This window comes from Bradysia coprophila, chromosome III (assembly GCF_014529535.1).
Source record: "Bradysia coprophila strain Holo2 chromosome III, BU_Bcop_v1, whole genome shotgun sequence".
Taxonomy (NCBI): domain Eukaryota; kingdom Metazoa; phylum Arthropoda; class Insecta; order Diptera; family Sciaridae; genus Bradysia; species Bradysia coprophila.
Genome location: NC_050736.1, coordinates 1,657,450 through 1,678,503, shown reverse-complemented (window position 1 = coordinate 1,678,503; position 21,054 = coordinate 1,657,450). Strand labels below are relative to the sequence as shown.

At 33.0% G+C, this 21,054-nt stretch overlaps 1 protein-coding gene and 1 long non-coding RNA gene across 3 annotated transcripts in view; both read left to right on the top strand.

Moving 5' to 3' along the window:
- The window catches only part of LOC119077426 (zwei Ig domain protein zig-8), a 170,598-nt gene that overhangs the window by 40,262 nt on the left and 109,282 nt on the right, over window positions 1-21,054 (top strand). For both annotated transcript variants that reach the window (XM_037184651.1, XM_037184643.1), the window contains exon 2: window positions 9,113-9,258. In XM_037184651.1, coding sequence (XP_037040546.1) covers window positions 9,113-9,258 — 146 coding nt within the window. The remainder of the gene's footprint in view (window positions 1-9,112; window positions 9,259-21,054) is intronic.
- LOC119078291 lies at window positions 5,253-5,589 on the top strand. The gene is made up of 2 exons (XR_005087976.1): window positions 5,253-5,352; window positions 5,545-5,589. It is a non-coding gene; the product is annotated as an uncharacterized LOC119078291 (long non-coding RNA).

The window sequence follows — 21,054 nt, the reverse complement described above, 5'->3', positions numbered from 1 at the left end:
ATCAAATTTTTTTTCCGTGTATGATTCATGCAACCACCCCAAAAAGCCCAAATTTATTGTGCCATTTTCACTTGCACCTCAGCTGTGATTATTTTAGCCCACATCCTATGCAAACCTCCCACCTATGAGAATTATAATGTGAAGAGTGAGAATATCATTCAATTGAAAAATATTACCCACACACATGTCAACAATATGTATGTCAAAATAATTTTCCATAAGAGGGTATATCATTCATCCGAATATAAACGCAAAAATGAAGATTGATGAAAGAAGTGAACAAAAAATAAAACAAACATTTTCAATTTTCCATGAATTTTGCGAAATAAAAAAAAGAGAAAAAATATTATTGTTTCTGGCTGTTGCCATAAAAATACAAACACACAATTCTCGCATTTTATTATAGTCACGTTTATTCAACTTTCATATACGCCATATACGATTTACAATACTATACAATGTACCCAAGCCAACTATATAGAAAGCTGCCCCAGGTATTGCAATATGGTATAACACTCTACATATCAAGCAACATTATAGAAAACGCAACAAAATGTGGTTGGGCATCCTATTCAAAGATAAGGGTTATTCCATTAAATCCTGTTAAACGAGAAGTGTACATGGAAAACATATCTCTATAAAATCCTTTTCATATCATCCATAAATATCTGTAAGTGTTGTTGCCGCACCCCAACATCGTTTCGTATCTATATGCGCGAAGTTTTCTCTGCAAATTTTACCGCTCAGGGCACTCAATCTCTTGGCGTGTGGTTCAATCAAGTATGGATTACATGTATACATTTAATTAGTTTTATTTAACTGTTTTCTGAGAAGATTCTATTTGCTGAGAGGATTTGGTTGTTGTTTTTTTTTTTGCTCACTCGGAATTATACTAATGAAATAATCAAATAAAATGGATTTGCTGAAAGTTTTTATTGAATAAAAAAAAACTATTCTCTCTAAGTTACTCAGGGTTAAGAACTGAAACCCGAACGCTTCATTTATCGATGAAACTTTTTAATTTTGAATGTCAACACATCGTCCGAATAATAATTTGAATTAAACTTAAATTAAGCAAATCACTAAAGTTCAACAGATGATTGATTTGTTAATGCCATGTTGTCACAAACATGTCGAGATGATTGGGTCGGTGAAACAGCTTTGGGCAAAGATTTATGTATACCAAAATGTTGCTTAACTTCAACACTACACAGTCTGGATGATATAACGAAATCTGTTTCAAATTTAAAATATTATTTTGATTCAACAAAATATAAACGTTAAAGCTGATAATACTGTTGGCCCTCTTATATTTTCTCTTTTACAAATTGTAAATACTGAAAATTACAAATCCCTTTCAGTGATTGAATTCTTTTTGAATAATATTATAAAAACAGAAAAATATGTTTGATATTCGTTTTATATCGATATCGTATACCATACATAATTGAACTTATAATCAATAACTCAATACGCAACCATGATGATGATTCCTACTAGTTCAACGAAGTGAAATTGAAAGAATCGAGAAAAAAATTGTGAAATTGAAGCTCACAAAATCTACTATTTCAGTTTGAAATTTCCAAAGCTTTGATTCAGATTCTTTTACTTCGTTTGTTGTAACCCCGGTTGAAAATAAAAGTCTCCAACGCTCGATAGTTTCTTGTTTATCGAGGGAAGAATTAAGAATTTAAAATAAAAGTGAAGTTTTGCGGCCAATTTGATATCTGAAAGATCTGGTGAAGCAAGATCTAAGACTTATTTGAAGCAAAGGTTAGGTATTGCTTTACAGCGTTCGAATGCAGCTTGCGTTATGGGTACGTTTAGAGAAAATGAATTCGGACGGCTGGACGGGATTTTTTATATAATCTGATTGATTTGATGAGATGTTTTTCTTAGTTAAGTTTCTAGTTAATCCTTTCTACTGTTTCTCCTGAATCAGGCCACTTTCCATGGTTCTGGATAAATGTAATAGGGCAATGTTTGTTAAGAATAGAATTTGGGTGGAATTTGTTTGATGTTTTGATTCAAATTTAGGGTTTTGTTGAAAAAAGTAGACAAAAACGTCAATTTGTTTCACAATTTCAACTTTCTGACCTATCAAAACAGGAGGCGAGAAAATAGGTATTTTCACCCCCGAACTGCCATCGAACAAGGCGTCAACGAAACGTCATTTTCTCATGCCCTTTTAAGTGGAGAAAATAAGGTCACGTCTCCCAAAAGACAATATATTCGAGACTGTGAGTACGTTTTTCGAACTTTTGATACTTTCATTTTCACCAGGGACATTCTTTTTTTATATACATATGAACACTGAATCACAGCTTATTGGTGTCGTCGTTATCGTTGGCAGATGACTCACCACCTATTCATTTGTTGACCTACGTTGGTTTCTTCTGTAAATTCTATGAACTGTATGATTTCTCCTCCTGCACAATGATTTGCCAAAAACTTTACAAATCCATTTTATAACCAAATAATTTCTACTTTTCCACCATTTTTCGATTGTGGCGAAATTGCCTGAATCATACATTATACGGATCATTGTACGGATGAAAACATTTTCTGCTTGATTTAACAAAGAATATCAATAACTTATATATATATGCGTAAAGATATGCGCTTAACTCGTGTCGCTTTTTATGTATTTTTTTTTTCTTGCTGGAGAAATATAATACTTTAGATAAATGGATAATAATCAGCGAAGGTTCGAAATGTGTTTAAAAGTTATTGCTCAACCCTGTGAATCATATTAAGAAGGTCTGTGCTTGGTCGCGTTTCGAAATATGTAATGTAAGCAGTGGAAATCGTGAATAAAAGAATGTCAGCCGTAAACTTTTATTATATTTTCTTAGAATTATAGATTTTCTCTGCATTCCAGACAGAAAAACTATTTAGACTTTCCTTTGTTGTCGATTTTTTTTTATTTGTTGAAATAAGTAAATTTAGAGATTTTTACTTGCATTCAATCTGTAACAGGTTTTCAAGTTAGTTTGAACGTTTCAAGTAGGTCTCTATTGGGGATGTCGTTTCCGTTATTTTTCCAACTTAAATAAAACAATTTTCAAGTTGGAAAAAAGCTTACCTGTGGCATAAAATAACAACAAGTTTAAAACAATTCGTAAAACTTCTTTCCCTCAAGTGAGTTGTTTGCCTTCAATAAAAAATATGTTACTTGCACAGTGTACAACTTTGTTTCTTTGCCATTTTTTTCGCTTTTAGTTTAGTTAATTAATCCAATTAAAAAGAGCAAATATACAACTCAAAATTGGTTCTACTATGCGGTTAATATTTTTGATACTTGAGGTTAATATCGAAATGCTTTGAAAACTTTCTTTTCAACGAAGTCTCGTAATTGGGTACAATAACTGCACTTCATTTGATTGGGCGCATAGTGGAAACAATAGAAAGCAATGACTTTTATTGATCGAGATAATCGCTAATTGTGTGCATTTGGTTTGGTTTGGCTGTGATGTGACTTAGCTACTTTAATCGCAATTGAGCACTGATGCCATCCTTTGTTGGACCCATTGTGCGTTTCCTCGTCTAAATCAGTTATACTGATATGCCAAATGTACCTTACCATATTTGTTTATCGATTCATTCTCTTGGTCCCGCCAATTCTTACAATCCCAACTGAAGCCTCGATTGAGAACTTCTCACAAACGGTGGATAAAAAAAAACTCGCAATGCGTTCGCTAAATATTTGATACAATTTTCAGCAATTTTGTTACTAATTTTTGTATTATTTATTATAATCCAATCTTTTTTTTTTATAAAATAAACGCAACGACTAAGAATACGATAAGTAAAGTAAATTCCACAAAAGAAATCTTTCTCACGTTGTTTTCTTCTTATAATGATCATTCCTGGTGTCAGTCAAAAACAATCTTTGAATGTTTGTTACATAGAGTAGAGAAAGCTGAAGGAATCGTTTTTGTGAAGGTAAGAAGAAGCATTAGATTTCCAGATCAGGTCGGTAGCTTTCTTTTCGTAATTTCATTCATAGCCAAGGGGCTACTTCAAACTTTTCAATATGTTGAACATGCTGTACGCTAGATTAAGGATCTGGTGAAACATGGTTTTGGTGTTAAAACAAAAAAGCAAAATTTAGTGCGATTGTAGACTAACCGAACTGAATGTTTCCAATCTCAATCGATAAAATTTACCGATGATCAATTGATGGTCTCTTTTCAGTACTTCGAAGACAATAATGAGGCACTTTTTGCAGGAATTCGTTTGTTTTAACCAACTACATTCGAACAAGCAATAGGACAAACGATCACCAGAAACTTTGATCTTATTACCGAAAAGCATGAGCGTGAAAATATCGAAGAAATTGTAGAGCAACAGTGCAAAATAAATTAACGTTTGACGTAAGCTTTGGTGATAGCTCTGCAAAATGAAAAATTGTAAAATGATCTGCTTGAGAGTCATCTAACATCTAAATTTGTCAGACGATAAAGTGAAGTGAAAAAATTGATAAATCAACTGATGCCCCAGAATGGGAAATTGTTGATGATTCAATTTCATTAAATTTTTTTTCCTTACGAATGCCAAAGTGTAGACCGATCCTCCAATTCCCATTCCACTGGTTGTAATTTGAATTAAAATCAAAGCCGAAAAGCAGGACTTGAATTGAACGATTTGTCTGTAACGAGACAAAATATGATATTTCGTACATCCACACTTGGTACAATCTACCACTGTTTCGAGTACCAAGTATTATAATTTTCATGGCATAAAAAATTTAGTTTCGATTGTGTGTAGTGCTTCAGAGACGAAATAGTAATTTATGCAACTCTTTGAAGAATAAAAGATGACATTTTTTTGGAAAAGTAGGAAAAAGTAAACGTTTGTGACTGGAGCCTTTGTGAATGAAGCTAAATTGAGAAATTATGAATGTGCACGCACATACACATAATCTTCACAAAAATATGTCAAACGTAAGACCACTGACTGTTTCGATCTGATAGAAAATTTTAAATACTTCTTTCAACGTTTTGCATTAATATGCAGTTCAAAAATACCATTTCTTCAAAAATACCATTTCTCATTAGGCCATGGCCATGGCGACACAGGCGACAGTGGTACTCGATACAATGCTCTAAGAACACTATACCGATTTGCATACGAACAAATTTAGATACATTGCACTTCGTATCTATAGACGAATCAACCCAAGTCACATATGTGGCTTATGAAGGTTTGAAATTCGATCAGTATATTATTGTGATTTCGTTTGTCGTTTCATTTAAAATTCTCAAAATGCGACTATATACTTATATCGACGCAAAAAATATTGCATCCGTTTGACAGATGTAAGAGTAAGAGAGAGAGATAGCAAAAGAAGTGGCAGTTGGTCTATTCCATATGTCAAAGTGACGTTTTAAACGTCAAACCAAAATTTGTCTGCCAAATAGTTAAAAAGTCGCCTATTTTTCCTCAATTCTATCAGTGGAAGAGACTTATAGAAAAATAAACGATTTTGTAATTATTTGGCTAAAAATTTTTGGTTTGACGTTTAAAACGCGACTTTGACAGATGTATTGTCGTATTTTGAGCATTTCGAACTAAATCCACAATATTCACACAACAAAAATATGTTCAGGATGCGGTATACACTCACGCTACGCCTTTTAGTATATAATACCCATACACTAACTCGTTCATGTATTATAAGCTGCGCAATGTTTGTGTTATAGCGACTACTGTATAATAGGTAACGTCAGATTTTTCGTCCATAAATGCCGAACCATAACGCTAACCCTAAATCCTGACCATAAAGGCAAATGTCAAACAATAAAGGCAAATGCAAAAATAATTAAATTTCGACTCGATGGATTCTGATCAAACAAAATGCCACTGTGGCATGATCTCAGGATTCCGACAAAGCCATTAGTTTTCCAATCGAACCAACATCTCCTGAGAGATAAGACTTTGAAAAAGTTAAAATTTTACACATTGATCACGTCATGATTTATCGCTCGGCATATAGAAGTCCGATTCAAAAACTAATAAGTTTTCCAGAGTCCTGAGATCACGCGCTACACACTGGCATTTTGTTTGATCAGAATCCGTCTAGTCGAAATTTAAATATTTTTGCATTTGCCTTTATCGTTTGACATTTGCCTTTATTGTCAGGATTTAGGGTTAGCGTTATGGTTCGGCATTTATGGACGAAAAATCTGACGTTACCTAATAAGTATACTGACGGAATAATATTCAACTAATTTTTAGGTCAATCATAACATCATTTTTCTTATATTTCTTATGTTCATCGTAAAAATATGAACGAGATATTTTATATTTTGTAAACGCTTTATTTCTTGTAAAAAAAAATCGTAAAAATGTCATGATTGCTGCAACCGTGAAAATCATATACTTATCATCCCATTTTTGCGGAGAATATGTCGCTTTTGAGGCAAAACCAAGAGATTGTCACAAGATGTCATAGAGATCACACCATAAAATTATTTCTCTTCGTCTTGCTTAAAAAAATGACAAAAGAAATCCTTACCCTCGTATTTTTTCAGTATCTTCCACTGCCTGAATTAAATTGTACAGAAAGGGATCGCGTTTCACTGCGACTGTTTCCCCTTCATCGCCGATACGTCGTAGACGATTACCCAATAAATGATAATTGATTGAAACTTGCAGCATTAGATACCAAATAACTATGTTCAACAGAAATATAGCCATCGAATAAATGCAGACTGCGATGGTATAAGTAAGGGCTATCCAATAGCCGAGTTCACTGTTCCGATAATCCAATGGAAATGCAAAATTGGCTGGCAGACTTCGGTCTGTCGATACAGCAAAAAATCCGATAGCCATGACCATGGTCACAGTTATTACGAGTATGATGGACAAGGTGAATATCATGAACCGCTTCACTGTATCGTTGATTGATTGATCGCTGTTTTTGCTAGTCGAACATTCGATTTGTTCAATGAGTCTGACAATTTGATTTTGTTTGAACACGATGCAGAACAGTCTAACGACTTGCACGGATACTGCAATCGATGCTGCTGACAAAAATATTGTCTCCTTCGTTTCACAACATTCTATTGCGCCAAGTACTAACAATATTGGAAATGATGCAAAGAACGCAAACTGGAAAATTTTCACTTGTTTGCTGTAAGGCCACACTTTTTGGCCATTCCAAAAACCGAAAAATCGAAAGATCCTAACAATTTCGTCCATTATGATTACTGTTAGTTTTCGTTCACCCTGATTTGGACAAATATAACCGTCGCCCGTAATTTTTCAAAATAAATTGAACGCAGTAAAATTCAATCGCAAAAGATATTGGGATTGAATTTTGAACCTAAATATTGTAATTGACAAAAATCGTCCAATTAAGCTTGATGTAACAAATTGTACCCACATATGTTGCTATTCTCATCGTTATATCGAGTTATTATGCTTTATGTTATATCATACCAGCACGTTAGTAAGCGGGCGTGAGGCAAGTCCACTACCAAAAAAGTTTTCAAATTTTTTTATATGCCTGTATGGTAAGACTAACATTATGCCTAAGGTCGGAAAGGGAGTTTGTATTTATCTGTACATCGACACATGAAATAAATATTATGCACCTATGTCCAAGCGTTTATTTTGACGAGTCGGATTATGATTTGCGTCGTCGGCTTAGGATCACAATCACCAACTCGTCAAAATAAATTTTTGAACATAGGTGCAAAATATTTATTTCATGTGTCGGGGCTTTCAGAAAACGGGGATCTGCTTCTCGTATTTTAGCCCTTTACATGAAAATTTGCATCCGCATTTATTGTAGACGGTTTATTTTTGGGAATTTTCGCTTGTCGTCCTCCCTTCGCTCGGGATTCGTAAAAAACTATTTTTGGTGACGCCTTTGTTCCGTTTGAACAACTTTTAACCATTTTCATAACCGTAGTTTCCCCAACATCTGCCACTTGTAACACAATTTTTGGTTGATAAAACTCTTGCGTACAGGCGCAGAATGCGTCACCCTCAGCGATATCAGTTATTTTTAAGTAGACACAAGGACTTGTGTCAATTTCACCCTTTAGGGTTTTCTTTTACTGATATACGATAAATCCAGTGCCGCACTGGCTACCAAAAAACCCTTTCATATAAAAATGCAAAAGGCCCTTCGGAAATCGTCGAAATTCCCAGTATGGCCAGTCCGGCACTGGATACATTTTCTAGCTCCCGATACAACCTTTCACATTCTGACCAAGCCCATGTATGGGATACGTTAAAATTTATAGATATATTAGGACATTTTCTGTGAGTAACCAAAACCTGTTTGTTTGATCACATGCACGTGAATTCCGAACCACATATTTTAGCAAGTCTTTTTAGGATTTTTTCTGGTGCTAATTACATCTTCGCCTAGAGTTAGACTCAGATATTTGTACACAGAATTCATTCATGTCATTCTTCTGTGTACGGTTCGGTCAGGGCATCAAATACCCCAACTACCCAGATTATGAACCTTCCCAAGTAGCATTTCAGAAAAAATAACTTATTCGTTAGAATAACGTTGTAGCAACGTTGTCACAACGGTTTTGCAACCGTTGTTGCCCGGTTATAGTTTAACCTAGGTCAATTAACCGTTGGATAACAGTTAAACAACGAAAAAGTTAAAAATTTAAGGTAGAGCAACTATAATTTTTAACTTTTTCGTTGTTTAACGGTTATCCAACGGTTAATTGACGTAGGTTAAACTATAACCGGGCAACAACGGTTGCACAACCGTTGTGGCAACGTTGCTACAACGTTATTTTAACGAATAAGTTATTTTTTCTGAAATGCTACTTGGGATTGAGTGGGCATAGAAACGTTGCTACACCACTGAGCCAACCCGATGCTCCATTATGTGCGTTGACTTTCCTACATTGACTTTCCAAAATGTTTTGATTCCACATATTACCAATATCTACCAATCGACAAAATCAGGTTTTATTCGATCCAATTTCAAATAAAATGCACCAATATTGTACATTCTACATCGATGATGCAAAGTGATGCATCCCACTTATTCCGCTTATTCCAATTTATACATGTAAACGTACGTAATATTAAATTTTCAATTGTTTTTTTTCGCTTCGTTCAATTTCAGAAACACTCAGCTTAGCAATGGCGTCTTCAAGTTCAACGGGAAATTTATTGCCGTATTTTGATTTCGATGTACAAAGGAACGTAACCGTCACAGTTGGCCAAACGGGTTTCCTCCATTGCAGAGTTGAAAGACTTGGAGATAAAGATGTAAGTATTGTTTTGCATTCTAAACATTTCTCGTATTTTATCGCACATGGAAAACAAGTTTGGGAAGGCAACGCTTTTTATACAAGGAACTTTACATTGTTATTTTGCTATTCTAATAATACCTAACCAATTTTCACTGAGAGCAATATCTCTTTTACCATTCTTGACATTTTAATTAAAGCACAATATAGCTACCGTTTTTGGATATGTTTACGTTTGGAAATTTGAATATACTTTAGAGAAATATCAGACAACTGTAAAGGATCCTTTCTGTGTAAATCATGTAAGCTGCTATAATATAGTTTGCATATGAACATTTTTGTACTGATCTATTGAGTACCTAGGTCGTTCGAATATATACGTTTATTATACATCGATGTGATACTTACCTACTCGTTTTGAATGTATGCATAACGGGAAGTGACGTTTTCTTTATCAAAAATATGGAACTTAAATTTAAACCGGGAAATGTTGGTTTTTCGTCGAAAATTTCGTTTTTCAAATAAAAATAAAAAAAACTGCTGGAATTGTTGAGCAAACGGAAGTGATGTTTTCATTCGATGCATTTTATTATTTATGACTTTGTCGTCTGTGTATGAAGCATAGAATTTATTTTCTTATGTGTGTGCTTAAAGGGGAGACGACGACGTTGAGTGAAGAGCAAACTTAATTAAAGTTCGTGATGGGATGTTTGGGAAGGTCGTTTGGGTTGGGATTGAAATGAAACCTCGATGGAAATTGAAATGAATATAAGGGTATAAGGCACACGATAACATGTTTACATGAAAACTTAAATTTTGAACACATTTTAGTGTTATTAAATTAGATGAAACCATTTTATATTATTAAGAGTTCTGTACAGAATGGATGGATATACGTTATGGTATAATATGATGAGTGTGTGTATAGAGCGTTAGTTATTTTGTGGGATTTAATTCCCTGAATAATATTTGTTTTCGGAGCGAAAACTGTAGAAATATATTATCGTTTAATGTTATTTATGGGCCGAAAATTCTTTAAATCCAATTAATATTTATCATTGTTTGCTACAAACTAGACGTCCTTACAAATTTGTTATTAAAAAATTTAGATTCAAATTTGTAATTTAGCCAAATCAATTTGAATTTCAATGCAATACTAATTTATTCAAAATAATATTCACAAAGGGAGGCCCGTAAACTTTCTAATTAGATTTTGTTTCGAAATGAGTTTCGGGAGGGGTGTGGGCACAACGTTGAAAGGGGTGTTTTTGTTGTATTTCCACTGGTTCTAAAATGATTTATTTAATAATTCATTGGAATTTGGCGGAGAGAAAATAGACGATTGCGATGAATTCGATGAAAGCTATTTAGCAGAACCAGATTTCGACAGTATGCCGCATGGTTTAATTTGCATACATTAAATAAAAACACGTGCTGATCATTGGGCCCACGGATTATGAATGTGTCTACTCAATGTGGGCAGTAGGGAAAGTTTTATGATTTTTCTCTTTCTTAATTGTTCTACGTTGATGCTTCAGTTAGTGCAAATAGAACACGAAGTAGACTAATACTGTATGGAAGAGCTTTGCATTGAAATTCAATTCAATTTTGTTTTATCACGACGTCTACAGTGGAAGCATATTGTAACTTTTATCTGATTAGTTAGTTCAAAGTTCTGCTAAAATAAATTGTTGTTGAAGCAATAAAATATAAATTATGGGTTCTTTGAACTATGTGATGCTGTACGTACACACAGACAAAACAGAGCACACAAAAATGGTTTATTAAGAAGTCACAATTGACTTTCGGAAATGACCAGCATATCGCTTTTGTATAAAAGAAAATTTAACTGGAACTAATCGGACATATCTTTAAGCTCCTTATGGTTGTACTTTGTGTGCCACATTTTTTTCGTAGTGTTGAAAGAAATATATGAAGTCACTGTTTTAGTAAATGTAATGATGAACAAGCAGAACCGAAAAAAAACATTGTTAAATGAATATGCAACCGACAAACTGGTTGTAAAGCATTTTCCAATTTCCCAGTATGACTGTCAATAATTCATCAGCTTCCACACATATATAAATAATTTATGTGTCGGTAGGAAAACACGTAGAAAATTCTCATTTTCACATAAATCATTGTCTGTATTGTGAAAATCAGAATGAAAAAATTTAATAACATAAAAATAAAATCATTCGACTGTAAAATAAACCCTTAACACATAACGCATAAATATATACGAAAACGAACCCCCCTCCAGAGCATATACAACGAATACAATTTGAAGAGCAACAACATTTTATGTTACAAATGAAAATCATATTATTTTCATTGCTATTTTTTCCCTGCAAATTGTATGAAAGCCTACCGAGCATTATATGTACATATATATATAATTTACATGCCGTGTAACCTTTAAATATATGTCACTCAAAATCTTAATTTATTTTCATTGAATTTCATATTTTCCTTGTTCAAACATAATAATTTGAAATTCAGGCGCAACAGTAAAAAGTATAGCGCATTTTAATGGATGGAAAATGAGGAAAAGCAAAGAAGAGAAGAAGAAAAAAATTAAATAAAACAGAATCAGCCAATAATAAAAAAGAGAAAATAATTTTATTGAACCAACATTTACATTTCATGTTATGGTAATTGTAATTGTTTCAGGCAACCAGTTTATCTTTGACTTTTAAACGGGAGACAGCGAGCAAGGGTATAGTAATTGAACGGTGACTGAATCAATAATATTTGGCTATGCAAAAAAATAATAAAATAATTCAAAGTTATATCAGGCGAATAACAAATTAGCTATTGAAGGAAAAAGGGATACCATAAAACACCCCAGATTCTTAATTTATTGACCATTTTTATTATGAAAACCTTTCAAACCTTTCAGTATACACGGTGAGCTAGAAAAAAGTCTAAATAAAAAAGTCGTTGCATACGAAATTTTTTTATGGATAGTTATTTAGGACCATGCGACGAATTTATATCAATAATTAACAAAAAAAGTTAACGGTACTTTTTTGAGAAAAGTCAATTTGAAAATATTGTCAACCCTACTGAAAGTTTTTGACTTGTGAAAGTCAATATATTTTGAGGCCACATTCACTTGACTTGATAGCCTCACGTCTTACCTTTACAACGACACCTCATTTGCTATTATCCGAACTGCATAGACCATGCTATTAGAGCTGAACCACGAATAATTGGTCCTACTAAAAATGTTATTAAATTGATCAAGAAAGTAACTTATTTACTCTATTTTCTTCGGATTTGCGTTTATTTTTGTACAATACGTTAAATATGTTTGATTATATCACGGCAGAGTAAAATAAACCAGGCAGGAGCGGTTCATTTTCGAAACGTCAAATAAGGAACCTAATACATGGGATGAAAATGAACTCAAATGAACACTGACATAAATTGAAAAAATTTGATCGCAAAATATCAAGGGCTACTAGATTATTCAGGTCCCTAGTCAAACAAGCGCTCCTGCCTGGTTAACTTTACTCTGTCGTGATTATATCCATTACTATTGCTTGCCAGTTTACGATTGAGCAAATTCTCAGTGGAAATTCTCAAATACCTAAAACATTTGGTCGAATACTGTGACGCCAATGGGTTTTTAAACTGTTAATGCATGCATGCCTTTACAACCACATTAGCGCGCAAAAAATAGTGTGTAGAACGAGCGTGGTAAATTTCTGCCATGGATAGAAGACCAACTAATACTTCCACCTTTCCACCTAGTGTTTGTAAAATTGGGCTTTCTAGTCCGTCCCTTTTTTTAAAACAAAATAAAACATTTTTTCACGATTCTCCTCGTGAGAATCAATTTTCTTCAGTAAACTACTATCCATGGCAGAAATTTACCACGCTCGTTCTACACACTATTTTTTGCGCGCTAATGTGGTTGTAAAGGCTCCCATCAACTACATGCATGCATTAACAGTTTAAAAACCCATTGGCGTCACAGTATTCGACAAATTTTTTTAGGCATTTGAGAATTTCCACTGAGAATTTGCTCAATCGTAAACTGGCAAGCAATAGTAATGGATATAATCAAACATATTTAACGTATTGTACAAAAATAAACGCAAATCCGAAGAAAATAGAGTAAATAAGTTACTTTCTTGATCAATTTAATAACATTTTTAGTAGGACCAATTATTGGTGGTTCAGCTCTAATAGCATGGTCTATGCAGTTCGGATAATAGCAAATGAGGTGTCGTTGTAAAGGTAAGACGTGAGGCTATCAAGTCAAGTGAATGTGGCATCAAAATATATTGACTTTCACAAGTCAAAAACTTTCAGTAGGGTTGACAATATTTTCAAATTGACTTTTCTCAAAAAAGTACCGTTAACTTTTTTTTGTTAATTATTGATATAAATTCGACGCATGGTCCTAAATAATTATCCATAAAAAAAATTCGTATGCAACGACTTTTTTATTTAGACTTTTTTCTAGCTCACCGTGTATACTGCTGCTACTTTTCCGTTGTCAAATCTCAGACTGAACCATTTTAAATTCGCAAGATTTCAATCGCGATATGACATCTTTTACTTCTCTTGTTGGAAGTATCGTGTAAAATCTGTTACTTCATAAAATTTATCATTCATTTAGGTAAATTCTAAATGCTAAATTTAGTTGCACACAGTCTTTAATACAGTATTAGCACCCGATGGAACTTACAGTCCTAATTTCTGATGTGAAACAGTGTCGTACTCCAACTAGTAATACTGTTGTCTTAGAGTAAGTGCCACTTTTCGCAAACAGAGGCAAATAATCAATCTAAGTAACAGATTTTCTGTTGTTTAAGGTTTTAAAAAGGATCGAAATTGATTCGCCTAGTGTTAGAAGGAAACATCAATTTGCCCCTAATGGGACACACAATTCTCAGGCTAACTTGTAGCAGGAAAAATCAATTCACCGTAACACCAAATTGTCAGGCTAATTTCGGTGATTAACATTGATTAATCGATATTTTACGTTGATTAATTATGATTAGCAACTAACTTACCACGATTAACATAATCAATTGTTAATCATCTAAGTGCTTTCTTTCTAAAATAAATAAATAAATGAATAAATAGCTCATAATTTTCAGAAACGAATGCTCTGTCAATTCTACAAATTATTGTGCCTGTGACTACTATTCTGTCGACGAGATGGACGAAATAGCCCAGAAAAAAGTTTCTTTCACGAAATCAAACATTATGCAGTGTATACTATTGAGATATGAATAAATTTTAGTCACTCAACAAAGTTCCGGATTTTTTCTCCTACATTTTTTTAATTGAAGAAAAGGTTTGACCTCAATCTTAAATAGATTGCCCAGACATTTTTCTTTTATCTCGTTCACTACAGTTTTATTTCCATATTCATTTCGAGTCTTAATTGCAATTTCCAATGCAATTAAAATACGATGAACTTCTTGCACAACTTTAAAAAGAAATATAATAAAGTGAACATCCCTCGAATATTTCTGGATTCAATGAAAGCATACTCAACGTATAAGTGATTTTGCACTGCGTACGATTTTTATTATAAGCTCACACATTATTCATTTTTTCTGAAAGCTCTTGTTTAATTTATAATATTCCATTTGCTTAAACTCGTATATTGACTCAAGCTCATTCCATATTTCTATTAAAAATGCTTACCAGGAGAAAAGAAATTCAAACATTTTCCAACGTGTACCATAATCATACGAATGAATTTCTTCAATTTTGCGTGCCATGCTTTAGCTGTAATATATATCGTGTTTTACCAACGGAATTGTATTTTAGGTCTTCCAGCAGGGGGTGCAAAATAAATGTCTTTCGTTATTGAGTTAATAAAATAAAATCATTTGTCATCATCATCGCATAGTAAAATCATTTTCCAAATGGGATAATTTCTTCGTTTTTAATATTTACTCTGATTTTTCCCATCTCTTAATATACTATGTAATACTATGCTAAGCATTGAACATATATCATTACACTGATAATATTTGAATTCCGGCCAGATGTTTATTAAAGAGATCCTGGTATTAACGAACTAATTAGTTTATATCCTGAAATATGTACCCGGGAAACAGAGAGACAGTTACTTTTTTTTGTTCTTCGAATGGTAAACAAGGAAGTGATATAGAAGGGGAAGAAACATCATTATTCTTTGGAAATGTTTTAATGGATAATCAATGAAAAGTTGTTTGGTTGTGGGTTTTCGTTTTCGGTATACAAAAGTTTAAATTGAATTATATTTTTGGGGGAATATTTTGAGTCTTATCGCTTATGTAAACCTAAGATAAGAAAAAAATTCTGTATGGAAATTATACAAATTTGAATGTGGAAACAAGAAGATAATAATCCTTTTGATTTAAGTTTGACACAATTTTTAATGAAAAATGTTAGTGGTGTATCTAGTGACTATACAAAATTTGATAATTTTGTTTGTTTTTCAAGAACAAAGAAGGTATAATTTACTAGATGGTGCAGGTCTTACCGATTTAAATTTTATACAATATTTATTAGCAATTTACAAACTTGTCTATTCTGTCTATTTTTAGTGAACCATACCGTGAGCCACCAGAATTTATCCAAAATAGTCAGATTTTCAGAAATGTGTCTATTTTTAGTGAACCATACCGTGAGCCACCAGAATTTATCCAAAATAGTCAGATTTTCAGAAATGTGTCTATTTTTAGTGAACCATACCGTGAGCCACCAGAATTTATCCAAAATAGTCAGATTTTCAGAAATGTTTCTATTTTTATTGAACCATACCGTGAGCCACCAGAATTTATCCAAAATAGTCAGATTTTCAGAAATGTGTCTATTTTTAGTGAACCATACCGTGAGCCACCAGAATTTATCCAAAATAGTCAGATTTTCAGAAATGTGTCTATTTTTAGTGAACCATACCGTGAGCCACCAGAATTTATCCAAAATAGTCATATTTTCAGAAATGTATCTATTTTTAGTGAACCATACCGTGAGCCACCAGAATTTATCCAAAATAGTCAGATTTTCAGAAATGTGTCTATTTTTAGTGAACCATACCGTGAGCCACCAGAATTTATCCAAAATAGTCAGATTTTCAGAAATGTGTCTATTTTTAGTGAACCATACCGTGAGCCACCAGAATTTATCCAAAATAGTCAGATTTTCAGAAATGTGTCTATTTTTAGTGAACCATACCGTGAGCCACCAGAATTTATCCAAAATAGTCAGATTTTCAGAAATGTGTCTATTTTTAGTGAACCATACCGTGAGCCACCAGAATTTATCCAAAATAGTCAGATTTTCAGAAATGTGTCTATTTTTAGTGAACCATACCGTGAGCCACCAGAATTTATCCAAAATAGTCAGATTTTCAGAAATGTGTCTATTTTTAGTGAACCATACCGTGAGCCACCAGAATTTATCCAAAATAGTCAGATTTTCAGAAATGTGTCTATTTTTAGTGAACCATACCGTGAGCCACCAGAATTTATCCAAAATAGTCAGATTTTCAGAAATGTGTCTATTTTTAGTGAACCATACCGTGAGCCACCAGAATTTATCCAAAATAGTCAGATTTTCAGAAATGTGTCTATTTTTAGTGAACCATACCGTGAGCCACCAGAATTTATCCAAAATAGTCAGATTTTCAGAAATGTGTCTATTTTTAGTGAACCATACCGTGAGCCACCAGAATTTATCCAAAATAGTCAGATTTTCAGAAATGTGTCTATTTTTAGTGAACCATACCGTGAGCCACCAGAATTTATCCAAAATAGTCAGATTTTCAGAAATGTGTCTATTTTTAGTGAACCATACCGTGAGCCACCAGAATTTATCCAAAATAGTCAGATTTTCAGAAATGTGTCTATTTTTAGTGAACCATACCGTGAGCCACCAGAATTTATCCAAAATAGTCAGATTTTCAGAAATGTGTCTATTTTTAGTGAACCATACCGTGAGCCACCAGAATTTATCCAAAATAGTCAGATTTTCAGAAATGTGTCTATTTTTAGTGAACCATACCGTGAGCCACCAGAATTTATCCAAAATAATCAGATTTTCAGAAATGTGTCTATTTTTAGTGAACCATACCGTGAGCCACCAGAATTTATCCAAAATAGTCAGATTTTCAGAAATGTATCTATTTTTATTGAACCATACCGTGAGCCACAAGAATTTATGCAAAATAGACAGATGTTCATATATTTGTCTATTTTTAGTGACCCATACTAAATATAGTGCATTCTTTGGTTATAGTAACAGCAAGTATATTCGAGATATGATGCCTGAGCATAATCAGCACCGTTAAATTTGCAACTAAAATTTTAATAAATTGAAACTTTTGAACGGCAATTCTTGCAATTAAAATTATATCTGTCCGGCTCTATTTTTAGTAATTGTATGCTTCTAGCTTTCGCTTGAGCCAATAATTCAATTTTAAATTTGCATCAAATTAATTTTCAATAAAGAATCTGTTCAAAGGAAAGTTAGAAGAATATAATTCTTAGTCTGGATATTTTAAACAAAAAATTAAATGAGAAAAACGAAGAAGAAAAAACTCAAAATATCTTTTTAGTTAAAAAAAAAGACTGAAAAGAAATAAATGTATCGACTGACTATACATTCTCGAATACATTTCGTTTGGCACCAGAAAGAATTCGAAAATGAAATTTGAATTTATTTACCTTTTCGAGGAGTTCCGTTTAAAAAAAAAATGCAGTAGAAACGAGATGAATGTTCCATATACATATAATCCAACAATTATATAGAATAACTAAATATTTGACGTTAAAGAAATTCTAGATGAAAAAAATTTAAACTTCAAAGCTCTATCTGCAATGTCGAATTGTATAGCTTCTGGGCACGAGTTTTATTAAATTATTTTAGCTCAGCTCAAATAGAAATACATCGCTTCCTGAACAATGAACGAATTTTCACATTTTAATGTTCTATACACTCATTCACGTTTAGAGATGAATTTTTTCTACACAATCCTTAATAGGATATCTGACACAACTTCTTTTTCAATTCGTTTATCCATGTGACAACGTGAAACGCTCTGATTCGACTCCTTTTTTTAGAAGTTTTCTCTTTTGATACATTATACGGCATTCATGGCCAGTAGACACATTTATGTGAATAGAACGCTGTGGTTATTGACAGTGCTTCGATGTTATTCAGCAAAAATGGGTGGAAAAGAGTTTAAAGCAGAGTGACCAGACCATTGAAATTTACCAGAAAAGCTATTGGTCATCGGTCAGGGACAATTTGATTTTCTTTTTAGTTCATGTCCAAATGTAATTTAAGCTAGGTTCGTATAACATTTTGCTCTTACGTAACGGAATGTTCTTAATAATGCAATTTGTTCAAAAATTAATTATATTTGGCAGACGATGTTACCGTGAAACTATGGATTGAACTTTAGAGGTTCCGCCTTCGTCAAAACGAACATTTTTGGAGTTAATTACTGTGTCCGAGTTTTCCCAAATTTAGCCACAGAAAAAATCAAATTGTAATTGAAAACTTGAACCTTCATGGTGAATATAGCCGAACCGTGGCAGGAATTGACCAGTGCAGACTATATGTTCTTTTTGTTTTGTTATTGTTACCTTCAGTGTACTTTTCCAGCATAAAATTAATACAATGTTTTCCTGTAAGCTTTTAACATAGGACAACCACAATATCGTAGCCGATTTTAGTCTGGGACATTTTAAAATATGAAAATCAATTTTCAAAAAACACTCTCGAAGTAAGGTTTGAATTCGGTTTTTTCAGTACATCGATGAGGAAAAGTCGATCAAACCATATAATAACCCAACATGTTTCCTGTTTTTTTTCTTTCGATTTTATGGGTTTTTTTGCGAACGAAATTGGGATCTTATAGTGCAATAAGTCAAGTCACACAAATCAATGAAGACTTTGTCATTAGCCTGGCAACACTACGTACAACTACAATAATAAGAAGACCTTTATCGAATGCATGTAGTTTATTGATTGCAGAAACGTTGCCCCACTATGCAACACTACTCTGCTGAACATAGGCATTTTTAGTGACAATATCATGAATCGATGATAAAATTGCAAAATAATGGATACAATATCAATCAAATGCTTGATCGATAATCGATAAATATCGACTATATAATCGAATTCTCACTCGGTATTTATCGATTATCAGCAGATATTTATCGATTATAACATCGATGTTTACCGATTTTCATTCGATATTTATCGATTATCGGTAAAACATTCGATTGATATCAATTTTTTTGTTGAAAATATCGATAATCGATTCTGAGGAAACAATCGATATTTTATTAATCCATTGACTTATCGATCATGCCTAGCTGATCCAAATCACCGCTGGATTCTTCATTAGTACTCGACAAATAGGACCGACGGAGTAGTGATTCATATTCAGAGCCCCAAATTCTATTTATAGTCCAACTATACCACCATCAATTAAAAAGGTCAAAAAGCTTTTAAGCAGTCACACTGGTGACACACACATTAAAACGAGGGAAGCTCATTACGTGTTAAATGCTGCAGATGTGTGGACAATGAACAGTTACCAGACTTTGATGCTCTTGTGCTATAAGTGACATAGGTACAACATTTCCATTTTATTTTCTTTTTGGTAACAATACGTATGTCACCTTTATTTTATTTAACTTGTGGAAGACATGGATGCATATAATGCATAGCAACTGAAAACATTAATGAAATTGCATATTACTTTTCAAATTAAAATCCAGTTTGAAAAATATATATTTTTCAAGAATTTTCTAATTTAAAAAAAGACATGTACGTTCGTACGATGAGCGAACTTTATACTATTTTTAATGAATTTTTCTCAGATTTTTTTTTATATTCATATTCCTCTGACAAGTTATTTTCTAAATATGAAGCAAACCACTTTTTTGTTCGTTGCTACATTGTAGCCCGCTGCATAAAGCAGCAACTATCAACTGGAGAATAGTTGAGGCATGTATCCTGATTATGTTCATATTTCTGATGCTACACGATGTCATATCCATGTGTATATAAAAATTCAACGAAAATGATAAATGACATCGAAAACAATTTATAAAACAAAACTCTCATATCAATTTGTTCAGTTGAAGATGATATCACTACTCTCACACAGATATATAATACCATGGTCTCTTGTTATAACGGATAATGTTTTGGAAATATGTTGTTTGTATCACAGAACTTGTAGAAAGTCATAGATATATGTACGTTCGGAAAGAAGAGGTAATGGTGGCATGAGAGATTGTTGAATTTTATGGAAAAACTCAGAATCGATCTGTTGGCTCCAAATTAGATTTTCGTTGCATGCATCGCTTGTATAACGTACACCATTCAAAAGATGTCGTATTGAGCATTGTGGCGGTTTTTAGATGAACATATGAGCCAACCAACTTGTCTATCTGACGGTGTGTTATGCATACATGCTGGATTCGGTGACTACAATTTAGAATGACATATAGTGAACGTATATATGTGTGTATGGTATGACAGGAGACGATGAAAATATTTACGTATATGAACCGAATCTTGGCATTCGCTAGGTAGCAATAAACTTTTCAAACTATGTTGTGCAACCGTTCAATGTTCCATAGTGAAAACGGTATATAAGTAATAACACCATTATGGCTAGATACACCCGGGTAGTCAAACTAATAAAATTCATAGCTCTCAAAGTTATTATGTTTCGTATATTATGCATTTGCCATATTATTTTAGTGTATCCAAAAAGTTTATCTATCTATTAAATGGTCTATTATAATTTCGAACTTCGAACTCTACATGA